Below are 12,212 nucleotides of genomic sequence, written 5' to 3'. Positions count from 1 at the left end.
TTATAAAAGCTATTTTGATCGGTAATTTTGTCTTATTTTTGTTTTATCGAAAATTTTTTTGACGTCTTTTTATTACATATGTTGTATTTTATTTTACTTTTTATCCAAACTTTTTCTTATGTTCGAGTATTCAGATATTTTTTTCCTTTCGATTTTTGGTGCAGGAGATAAAAATGACGTTTTTTAATATTAATTGTTTATGAACCGTTTTATTTACTGTTTAATTTTGTTCACAATCTATTTTAAACATTTCATTACGCTGTATGTAAAGAAAACGACTGGCCGGCCGAATTGCCGGTAGGGTGCAAGAGGCTTTTGCTGCGTGTTAACAATACGACCTCATTTTAACCTCTATTTTTAGAACGACTTGTAGATATAAGCTTTTTAAAATTTCGGTATTCCAAGTGATCAGTTTCTTTTCATGTATACAAAAATTGATAACTGTTTTATATTGGTTTTAGAATATTAATAAAACCAGCTTCTACAATTATTTGTTTATTCTAATTTCTTACGTATCTAACAACATTCTCTAAGCCTACTTCTATAACACCCCCCTTCTTAATTCTAATACTTAACAATTAGTACAAAATATAGTCTTTAAATCGCGAGGGTGTTCTTCGTTGTCTCTGACTAACACTTTGCTTTGATACATCTATAAATTTGTCATCATCATTGTCGTCACAGTTAATAATAGGAACGTATTCGTTAAGAGAATCCCTTAAATGTCATACTATTTCTTCTCAACAATTGGCTTTTCCTATCTTTTACAATATATGACCTAGGTTCATTACATTTCTTTACAACTTTTGCCGACTCCCATTTACCTCCCTTTTGTAAGGTAACATTTTGATTGTTCACAAAATTAGGTTTAGCTTTTGTAGTCCTGTCATAGTAGTATTTTGTCTGTTGTTGTTTGGTGTGTAATTTCTTGATTACATTGTTTGGATCAACTGTATTAAATTCTAAAGTACGTTGAGGAACTGGCAGTTTGGTTTTGATGTTTCGATTAAAAACTAATTCTGCAGGAGATAGACCTATACCAACAATTTTTGTCGATCTGTAAGACATTAAACCTGTTGTTAACTCACAGCTCTTTTTTAAAAGTGACTTGGCTATTTTTACCCCACTTTCTGCAAACCCATTACTTCTAGGATAATGTGGACTACTTGTTGTTATTTTAAACCCATACTCATCCGAAAATTTTTTGAAACTATAAGAAGAATATTATGGCATATTATCAGCTATCAGTAAATCCGGTATTCCAAAGTTAGCAAAAAATTTTTTAAACTGCTTTATCAATTCAATTGAGTTTTTCTCTCTAATTGGGACTACATCAAGCCATTTAGAGTAATAGTCAAAAATTATTAAATAATTATTCTTTGCATATTCACATATGTCTGATTCTATTTTAGAAAATGGTCTACCCGGTAAAGGATGACTTATCAATGGTTCTTTTGCATTTGATGAACGATTTGATTCACAAATTTTACAACTTTTAATAAATGTGATAATGTCTTTATCATAATTTGGCCAGTATAATGCTTCTTTTGCTCGACTTAAAGTTTTATTAACACCGAAATGACTTTCATGAAGTAAATTCAACATACTTCTACGTAAACTTGGTGGTACTAACAACCTATTTTTAAACAAAATTATTCCGTCAACAATAGTCAAGTCGTTTCTAACACTGTGATAAAATTTTAAAATTTTGGAATTGTCATCAATATCATGTATTTTATTGGGCCATTCAGTTAAACAATATTCTTTTACTTTATTTAGAACAGGATCTGCTTGAGTTTCCTTTTGAAATGTTACTTTTTTATTCTCTGAAATGTTTACAATTGCATGTATGTTATGTACTACTTCAAGCATCGATTCATCATCTTCCACTGGATCATTTAAATAATTTCTGGACAACAAATCAGCAACATGTAAAAATTTTCCTGGCATATACTCACATTTTATATCATACCGTACCAGTTTTAATTTAATTCTTTGCAACCTAGGAGAAATGATGTCAACAATTTTTTTATTCATTATTGAAACCAGTGGCTTATGATCAGTACAGATTGTTACTTGCTTGCCATATATATAATTATGAATTTTTTTTACTGCAAACGCCATAGCCAAAAACTCTTTTTCAATTTGAGCATAATTTTGCTCTACTGTTGTCATACTACGCGATGCAAACGAGACTGGTCTTCCTTCTTGCAAAAAGCAACAACCTAAACCACTCTTAGAAGCATCTGTATGTATCGTTATTTCTTTTTTATCATCAAAATTTGTCAGCACAGGTGCTACAGTAAGCATATTTTTGATTTGATCATAAATATTTTGATGTAGTTCAGTCCATGAAAAAATTACATTATTTTTTAATAAATTTCGCAATGGATCTGTAATTTCTGACAAATTAGGCACAAAGTTTAGAAAATAATTAAACATGCCTAATACCTTTTGTAAATCTTTTTTATTTTTGGGTTCTTTTAATTGAATTATTGATTTAATCCTATCTGGATCTGGTTGCATGCCATCTTTTGAAAATAAATGACCTAAATATTTAACTTGACTTTTTCTATATTGTACTTTACTTTGATTAAATTTAATATTTAACTTTCTGGCTCTATCAATAACTTTATTGAGTATTGCATCATGTTCTTCTTCAGTCTCCCCTGCAATTAATAAGTCATCAATATATACAGTAACTCCCTCAATGTCTCCAAAATTGTTTGTATTTAATTTTTGAAATAACTCTGGTGCTGTTTTCAGACCAAAGGGTAACCTGTTGAATTGATAATACCCAAACGGACTACTGAATGTACAAATCTGCTGTGATTTATCATCAAGTTGCACATGATAAAAACCATCTTTAAGATCTAGTACAGTATAGCAAACTTTATTTTTCAATTTTGCAGTTATTTCCTCCCTTGTTGGCATAAGGCAATACTCCCTTTCGATATTTTTATTTATATCAGCTGGATCTAGACAAATTCTTAAACTACCATTCGGTTTTTCAACAATAACCAAATTGCTAGCCCATTCAACTGGTCTATTAACTTTACTTATTATACCTTTTTGCTCTAAATCATTTAAAGTCAATTTTAATTTATTTTTAATTGAAATTGGGACTCTTCTAGGTGGTCTGTTAACAGGGATCGCATTTTTTCTTAACAATATTTTATGTACACCTCCAAATTTACCTGTTCCCACAAACAAATCTTTATTTTCATCAAGAAAATTTTCTTCAGTTAATGTTTTTAAATTATTTACTCTCTTGACGAGACCTAACTGAATGCACGCATTTAATCCCAACAAAGGTTGATTATTATTATTACACACATAGAAACTAATCAAGTGTCGTTTACCTTTAACAGTACAGTCCAAGTCAATAAATCCTAAAGGCTTAATTTTATATCCTCCCCATGACTCTAACAACATTTTTGTGTCCCTGACTATCTTATTCATACACTTGAGTTGCCTCACTAACTTTTCTGGAATTGTGTTAACCTCCGCCCCAGTATCTAATTTCATTTTCACAACAGAACCGTACAATTTTACATCTTCATACCACGCTTTACCAACAGTGTTAACACCCGAACAATATTTCTTAATGCCTTCCACCATAAGCGTTGCTTCTGAACCACTAGCAGTGAATTCGTCATTCTTAACTTCTCTAACTTCCTTAACTCTACAACAAATTTTAAAGTGATTCATTTTACCACACCGGTGACACTTCTTTCCAAAGGCAGGACAATTACGAACACAATGCTTTGTTTTACACCTGGTACACAAAAATCTCGTTACTGTTTCTTGTTTCTTCTGACTATCGTCTTGCTGTTTCTTCTTATAAGTTGCTGAACTTGCGTTCTTCTTCTGGAGTGCTTCCACAGCTTTCGCTCCTTCTGTCTGCACCGTCTGTATATAGCCCTTGGCTGCTTCATTTGTTCTACACATAGTGACAACATCTGCCAGGGTGACACTTCCTTTAACAATCAACTTCTGCTGTACTTCTTTGTCAGATATTCCAAAGATTATCCTATATCGTAGCATTTCTTCGGAGTCTTTGAATTCACATCTCTTAACTGCAGTCCTCAAATCATTCACAAAATGATCGAAAGATTCACCACACTCTTGTTTTCGATTGTAAAACAAGAATCTTTCATAAACTATGCTTTTCCTAGGATTAACATACTTCATAAACTCTTCCACGACCGTTTTATATACTTTCTTCTGTGCGTCTGTCAACTCAAAGTTACTGTATATTTCAATACCCTCTTCTCCCAACACATTAAGGAGTATGGCAATTTTTACTGGATCCCCTTTTAGGCTTCCACCACTTGCCAACATATAAACTTCAAATTGGCGTATAAATTTTGTGAAATTTTCCTGCACATTTCCTTCAAAACTAAACTTTCTCGGCGGTTTGATATCCATTTTCTTCAACTATAATTATTCATTCATCAAACTACTGCACCGACTGCGCCATGTTTTATATTGGTTTTAGAATATTAATAAAACCAGCTTCTACAATTATTTGTTTATTCTAATCTCTTACGTATCTAACAACATTCTCTAAGCCTACTTCTATAACAATAACTGAATACTGAATAAGCATTTCTCTCTCATTAAATACATATTATCGAATCTTTTTGTTTTACTTTATCTACTGATTCTTTAACACCCGTTTTTCTTTTCTTTATTTAAACGCCAACGTGCTATATTGTGTTAGTATAAACTTGTTTTGGAATTAAAGTTTCCACCTTCTCTGGGGCTCAAAGTTTAACTCAATTAAAATTCATATTTCATAAATAAGTTAAACAATAAGATATAATAATAAAAGATAATCCTTTTTTTTGTTAATAATAATAGCTTTTTCGAAAACTTATAAAATTGATTTTGCGTTTTTTTATGGGGGTCTCTATATTAAAATAAAGATATGTATGTTGTGATAAAGCAAATGTAAAAAAGGTGCTCCGTATATGCTTTAAGTGAGTATTTCCATTATCACGATCATACAAGGTGATCGTGCGTGATAGTGCATGTGTGCATGTGTGTTGTGCTCCAAAATCTGTTCCTTCCTCTCAGGTTTGAGGAAACAAATTTACACTGAATGAGACATATGTAAAGGGCGTTTCTCGCATTGAGAACAGTGTAATTGTTTTTCGCATCTGTTTAGTCGTTTTTTCTCTGTGTAGTTAGTTTAATTAATGTGTGCAAGAAAACTAGTAATTTTATCTATTGGGTAGCCTCATTTTTTGCCGGTTCCAATCAAAGGTGAACCTCTCACCTTTGATAGGAGTTAGTAATGCCGGGAACGTGTAAAGCATGTGATGGAGACATCAATCGCCGAAATGAAAAGGTTTTTTCATGTTTCCTCTGTAGTAACAAATCTCATGCAAAATGTTTAAAAATTGAAGATGCCGAATTTAAAATCTTGCAGAAATTAAATAATTTTAAATACATTTGTGATGAGTGTTTAATACTTCAAAATTCTGAGAAAGTGGATTCTTTGAAAGCGTCAATTGATAAATGTTTAACTGCCATTGAAAACCAAAATCAAACAATTAACTCTCACGGTACAATAATTAATGACTTGTTGCAAAAAATGCCTAGCTCCTTTCAAAAGGATCATGTTCCGTCCTATGCCAGTGTTACTAATAAATCAACAGTTATTGTACAGCCTAAGAACACTGAGAAAAAAGTATCGGAAACGAAAGCCGAATTGTTAGGAAAAGTTAATCCTGTGGAAAATAATTTGAACATATCTAACGTAAAGTCGTCGCGTAGTGGTGGAGTAATAATCAGCTGCAATAGTAGTAAGGACACTAAAAAAATTGTTGAAATTGTAGAGAATGAACTACGAGAAGATTATAATATAAAACAATTGTCAAATCTGTGCCCCAGAATAAGAATATCAGGTATTCCCAAAGAAATAACCTCAGAAATGTTCTCTAAATCGCTTGTTCATCAAAACCAATTATTGTTTAATGATGTCAATGAAGATTATAAAGTTGTAAGCTACAGTAGCCAACGCAAAAGTGATAAATATCTTCAAGCCGTAGTTCAAATTGACACAGTGTCATACAACAATATAATGAAAGCTGGAAAACTATTAATAGGCTATAAATATTGTAAAGTTTGGGATGCTATCGATGTTCGCCGTTGTTATAATTGTTGTGGTTTCCACCACCATTCTGATAAATGTGATCAGAACTTTCCCATCTGTCCAAGGTGTTCAGAAAAACATAAAGTACAAGAGTGTAAGTCTGATATTCTTAAGTGTACTAACTGTAGTATGTTGAAGGCAACTAATGCTAATATAAACACAAACCATGCAGCCTGGGACATTAACAAATGCACGGTCTACAAAACTCATGTTGAAAACTTTAAAAAAATTATATTTAATTCACAATAGCAATTAAACCCTAATATCAGCGACATTTCTACTTTTTCCGGATTAGCATCTTCAGTTAATTGCAATAGCTCTCACTCAGTACATGATAGAGACCTAATAATCTATTATCAAAATGTAAGAGGTCTTAACAGTAAATTAAATGATTTGAGTAGTTATCTAAATGTTTTCCATTTTGATATATTTGCATTCACTGAATCGTTTCTGAATGACACAGTTCTAGACTCAGAAATATCAAGTAATTACACAATATATAGAAGTGACAGAAACTTTTCTCGTATTAATTGTACAAGAGGTGGAGGAGTCTTAATAGGAATTAATCCTTCCTTTACTTCATGTAAGCTCGACATTTCTAATTTAGGTTTCGATTCCGTGCCAATGATCGATATTCTAGTTGTCAAAATTAACTCTTCCTTCCAAAATTTTTACGTAGTGGTTGCATATGTACCTCCTAGTCCAAGAACATGTGTGGAAGACATTGATGTATTTTTTGAATACTTAATAGCTCTTTGCTTTACTCTCGAAGGGGACGTAATCATCCTAGGTGATTTTAATATTCCGGCATACTCAGACTCCTTAATGGATCAAATAGGTAGTGATGGAAGGTTAAAGCCCCTTTTGAATTTCTTAGAGATGAGTGGCTATCGTCAATATAATTTCGTACGGAATTCTAATTTGCGACTATTAGATTTAATTTTGTCTAACATTGAATGCAGAGTATCAAAAGCTACTGATGTTTTACTTGATGAAGATCATCATCATCCCAGTCTTGAGATATTTATAAAACACAAATTATCATCTAAAGAAAAAAAAATATGTAACGGCAACTTTAAATCTTACAATTTTCGACATGCAGACTTTGCCCTCTTATATGACATGTTACTAAACGTTGATTGGTCGTTTCTAAAAGACATTACGGACCCTAATAAGGCAACATTGCAGTTATATTCCCGACTAGATAAAATCTTTGAAGTTTGTGTTCCTATGACAAAGCGTTTCAATAAAAGACAATATCCGCCCTGGTTCACTGTAAATATAAAACAAATGCTAAAGCTAAAATGGAAATTTTGGTTGAAATATAAACGGTTTAGGGATCCTGCGGTATACTCCAAATTCAAGATTTTAAGATCACAAATCAAAATTGAAATAAAAAATGCATATAATGTATATTTAGAAAAAACTGAAAGTAATATACAGTCAGATCCTACACAATTCTGGTCCTTTGTTCACAGGTTGAGATCTCAAAATGTTATACCAGGAGTGATGACTTATGATTCAAAAGAGTTAAATGATCCGTTATCAATTGTCAACTCTTTCGCAAAGTTTTTTCAACAGCAATATATTCAGTCTCAAGCTTCTGCTGTACATACCATACCGTCGCTTCCTAATTTAAACATTTACCATTATAGTGAAGAGGAGGTGTATCAAGCACTGTTAAAACTAAAAAATAAAATGACATCTGGGCCAGACTGTATTCCAGCTTTTATTCTGAGAGACTGTGCTAATATTTTCAAATCTCCGCTTATGCTTATTTTTAACATGTGCCTCAACTCTGGTGTGTACCCCTCACTATGGAAACAGTCCTCTATTTGTCCAATATATAAAAAAGGGGATAAAAAACAAATTGAAAATTATCGTCCCATCGCTCTTTTGTGCAATTTTTCCAAGGTGTTCGAGATCTTGCTACACAAGAGTATTATGCGTCATGTTCAGTCCTACATCTCACCACTGCAACATGGTTTTGTTAAGGGTCGTTCCACTGAGACCAACTTATGTTTGTTTACACAATTTTTATCAGACACAATCGACACCGGCCACCAGGTGGATACGGTGTACACCGATTTTTCGAGAGCATTCGATAGGATTGATCATTTTAAGTTAATTAACAAATTAAATTCTTTTGGTTTATGTGATCGTCTATTAGACTTGATGAAGTCGTATCTTTTTGGTAGAACGCAGTTTGTGATCTGTAAAGGATTTAAATGGGTAGAAATAAATACAACATCAGGCGTTCCTCAAGGATCAGTTCTTGGGCCTCTTTTGTTTATCCTTTTTATTAATGACATAACATCTTCATTAGAAAGTCGTTGTTTACTATATGCGGACGACTTAAAAATATTTCGAGTAATAAGATGCATAGACGACTGTCTCACATTGCAAAATGACCTACACAGGTTATTAGTTTGGTGTTTGGAAAACGGTCTTTTATTGAATATCGGTAAGTGTGGCGTGATGACATTTTCTTTGAAACATATACTCCTCTTGTTTGATTACATGATTGACGATGTAGTATTACAACGATTTGACGTTGTCAAGGATTTAGGAGTGATATTTGACAAGAAATTGTCATTCAACAATCATGTAGAAACAATGATCATGTCAGCGTCGAAATCTCTCGGCTTTGTCTTACGCAATGGTCGTAATTTTCGCAACAGTGAAACATTATCAACATTGTATTTCGCGTTTGTGAGAACTAAATTAGAGTATGCGTGTAATATATGGGCCCCAGGATATATGATATATGTTAACATGATCGAAAAAGTTTAGAGAAAATTTTTACATTATAAGAAATTTGGTTTCTACCCTCCAAGAGGTTTTCCTGAAGAAGAACTCTTACAAACCTTTTCCATCAATAGTTTACTGAAAAGACGTTTATATTTTTCGTTCATATTCTTATACAAAATTGTCTCTGGAAATATCGACTGCCAAGATTTATTGAAATGTATAAATTTGTTAGTTCCAAGGGTAAATGCGCGTAGATATGACACATTTTACATTTTTACAGCTCGCACTAATGTGCGCAAATTTTCTCCAATTTATACCATCTGCGAAAATTACAACAGAAACCAGGATATGTTCGACATCTTTAACACCACTTCAAGAAAAATTAAAAATATATGCTTGTTACAGGCTGAATGATGGTGTTAAATTTAAGTTAGTTTTAATGTTAAATACATTCATCTTACCCAAATAAATGGTTGTACTGTGGGGGTGAATATTAATAATAATAATAATAATAATAATAAAAATTTGTGATCATGTCATGAACATTTATGCAAGAATACATATACATCAATTTGGATATATGCAGTGCAATGTTAATAATAACAGTACTGTATTCCCAAAATTTCGAGAAAATGGAGTGAGCCGTTCTTCATTTAATCAATAAAATAATTTGCCTCATTTAATTAAGAATATCGTGTTAACATACCATATTCCTGTATTTGTGATTTATGAATCTGCCTTGATTTTTGTCACAATTACTTTACCAACATTTTTGTGCGCATAGATATTTAGGTTACGTGCATAACGACGGTGGACGTCTGGATTTCTTAGAGAACTTGAGCTCTGCTCGCGTTAGTTCGATCCCATTCTTGTCGACATTTTTTTCTAGTATTGAATTTGTTTGAATATGTGTCTTCAGGTGCCAGGGAAGTCCTAGCAAGATTGTTACCATAATTTGGATTTGACCTTAACTCTTTGAAATAATGCAGCAGATGAATAATGTATCAGGATTTAACATATGTTCAACTTCGAATAAGCGTAGAATGAAAAAAGTTTAGACCTGAGGATGTAAACTAATCGTCGACTTTTGACATTATCTCTCTTCTTTTCACCAGTAGTAATTAAGGGTAGGACATTGTATGACTTTAGATTGATAATAAAGAAAAAATTATGTGTGTATTAATGAACCGAGCAATTGTTGAAAATGCGCCAGAAAAAAACTTTTATTGATGATTTTTACAGTTAATTAATTTGTTGCCAGCTTTGGAAGTTAGATTAAAATTTTTATACCTCATTTTTGACTGGCTTGGAATGAAAGCGTGAACGGATGTGTAACAATTTTGAGCACGTTTTCGGACAAATGAACGGCACTCATTCCCTTATTGAATTATTCAGACTTCTGAAAATTTGCGAGTTTGATTTTTACCAAAAAAAATCCCGATAGTTGTCAGAATTTTTATATAATATAACGTTGGCATTAGCTAACCTGGTTGCCTAAACGCGTCGACAATTACCTAAGTACTTGCGTGTTTTCGATATTGTGGAGATAAACGTTATATTATTATTAAAGCGTACGGACTAATGAAAAAACAATTTTTTATTATTCGATTTTTACGGTACATCTACGAAGTTGAGAGCTGGCAGCCTGAAACATATGAAGTATAGGTGTGTTAATTGCTAAAAATTTCAAAATTTGATTATTCAAATTTTATTCTTACAAACGGTAGTTTTTGTGGGGTTAAATACAAAAGTGGATTATTATATAGCTGTAATGTGATGCTAATTAATTATAATGAAATTTACTTAAAAATATTTTAAGATAACGTCATCATTTTTTAAAAGAGAACAAATGTGCTTACTGTTTTACCAACTTCAGAATAATTTTAAGGTACGTTTTAAAATGCATTCTAATAAAATAGACAGAAGTTAAATCATTAATTTTTATGTTATATATGTTCCAAACAGACAGACGACAGACAGACGGAAACGGAAAACGATGAAAGAATTTCGTTGTTATGGTAGAAATTTTTAACTCTTACCCACTTATTTTTCACATAAATTCATCTGTGGGAGCGCCCAATTAATTTCCATTTATATTGCCACGAATGACTACATAATTACCGGCAATAAATTGCCGGATCTAAACACAAGTGTTTCCTCAGTTTTAATTGGTATGAGCGGAAAGTGTTAGTGATGGTTATTGTTTGAGAAAACTTCAGGCTGTTCTAATTTTGCAGTAATTATGTAACCGAGAAAAAGTTTACTTAAATTGTTTTTTTGTTGACATAAATCGTAATTTTGGAAGTATCTTGTGAGTTGCTTTATTTTCCACATGAATTCCGACAGATTTGGAGAAATTAAAAATTACAAGCGTAGAGTTGTAGCAAAATACGTTGTCTCGATCGATGTAGTAAAATATTTGTCAGAGTTTCGTCGGTTGCCAGAATTTGAGGTGAACTATCATATATAATTTATTAAGTGGCGATTCTGATTTCGGGAAATCACGACTAGAGTGTCGACTTTTTTGCTACAGAGACACTGTGAGACGAATACAAACACCGATTTTGTAGTAGTAAATAAAAAACTACTAAGAAGGCCCCTTCAGCACACAACACCTTTTAAGCATTTTGACCTTGTTTTCAAAGGTATGTTTAAAAAAAGCAAAACTATATGGGCTTCTTCAGCACACACCATTTTTTTATCAAATCTACCCGTTTTTCAAAGTACCTTTGTTAAAAAAAAGTTAAAATTCGCCCTTTTACCCCCTGTTTGGGCCACTTCAGCACAAAAATGAATACAGTTTCGTCTAAACAAATTCGGACAAGTTCCTTATGAGCGTCCACAAAGTGGACTAGTGGGTAGCATGCGAAGCGAATTCACAAACCTGTTTTATAAGGTAGAAGGCATGATATCAAACTCATGTAGATAACGATTTTAAATGAAAATTGATAGATTTTTCCGACGGGATAAAACACCCTGTCTGTAAAAACTATATTTATTGATGAATAGGATTATATGCGATTTTGCTCTTTTTTATACTTACTACCATTATTATTGTTTCTTTTATTTCAGTTAACTTTAATTGAAACCTTTGATTACCAAATTTAAATAATAATCAACTCTTTCAATCACCATTTACTATAATTTTTATCATCAAATTATTGTGAAATAAAACTCATTGAAGCTTCTCCAACCTTTATTCAAAAAGAAAGTAAACCAATCCAAAATGAAAAAAAATCATTCAAATAAAGTGTATTACAAAATGAAAATAATTAGTGTAAGTACATATTATAAAATG

General features: G+C 32.1%; 1 protein-coding gene across 1 annotated transcript in view; it reads right to left on the bottom strand.

Moving 5' to 3' along the window:
• Window positions 1-4,612, bottom strand: part of LOC135131658 (uncharacterized) — a 41,177-nt gene extending 36,565 nt beyond the window's left edge. Inside the window, exons 1-2 of the mRNA XM_064059503.1 lie at window positions 4,553-4,612; window positions 3,363-4,440 (exon numbers count right to left, since the gene is read on the bottom strand). Coding sequence (XP_063915573.1) covers window positions 3,363-4,440; window positions 4,553-4,612 — 1,138 coding nt within the window. The remainder of the gene's footprint in view (window positions 1-3,362; window positions 4,441-4,552) is intronic.
• Window positions 4,613-12,212: the final 7,600 nt, after the last annotated feature.

The sequence above is a fragment of the Zophobas morio genome, unplaced genomic scaffold, assembly GCF_036711695.1.
Source record: "Zophobas morio isolate AGI-343-1 ecotype UQ-CSIRO unplaced genomic scaffold, CSIRO_AGI_Zmor_V1 ptg000021l, whole genome shotgun sequence".
Classification (NCBI taxonomy): domain Eukaryota; kingdom Metazoa; phylum Arthropoda; class Insecta; order Coleoptera; family Tenebrionidae; genus Zophobas; species Zophobas morio.
The sequence above is the reverse complement of the archived record's forward strand: the minus strand, read 5'-3'. Positions and strand labels throughout refer to the sequence as shown.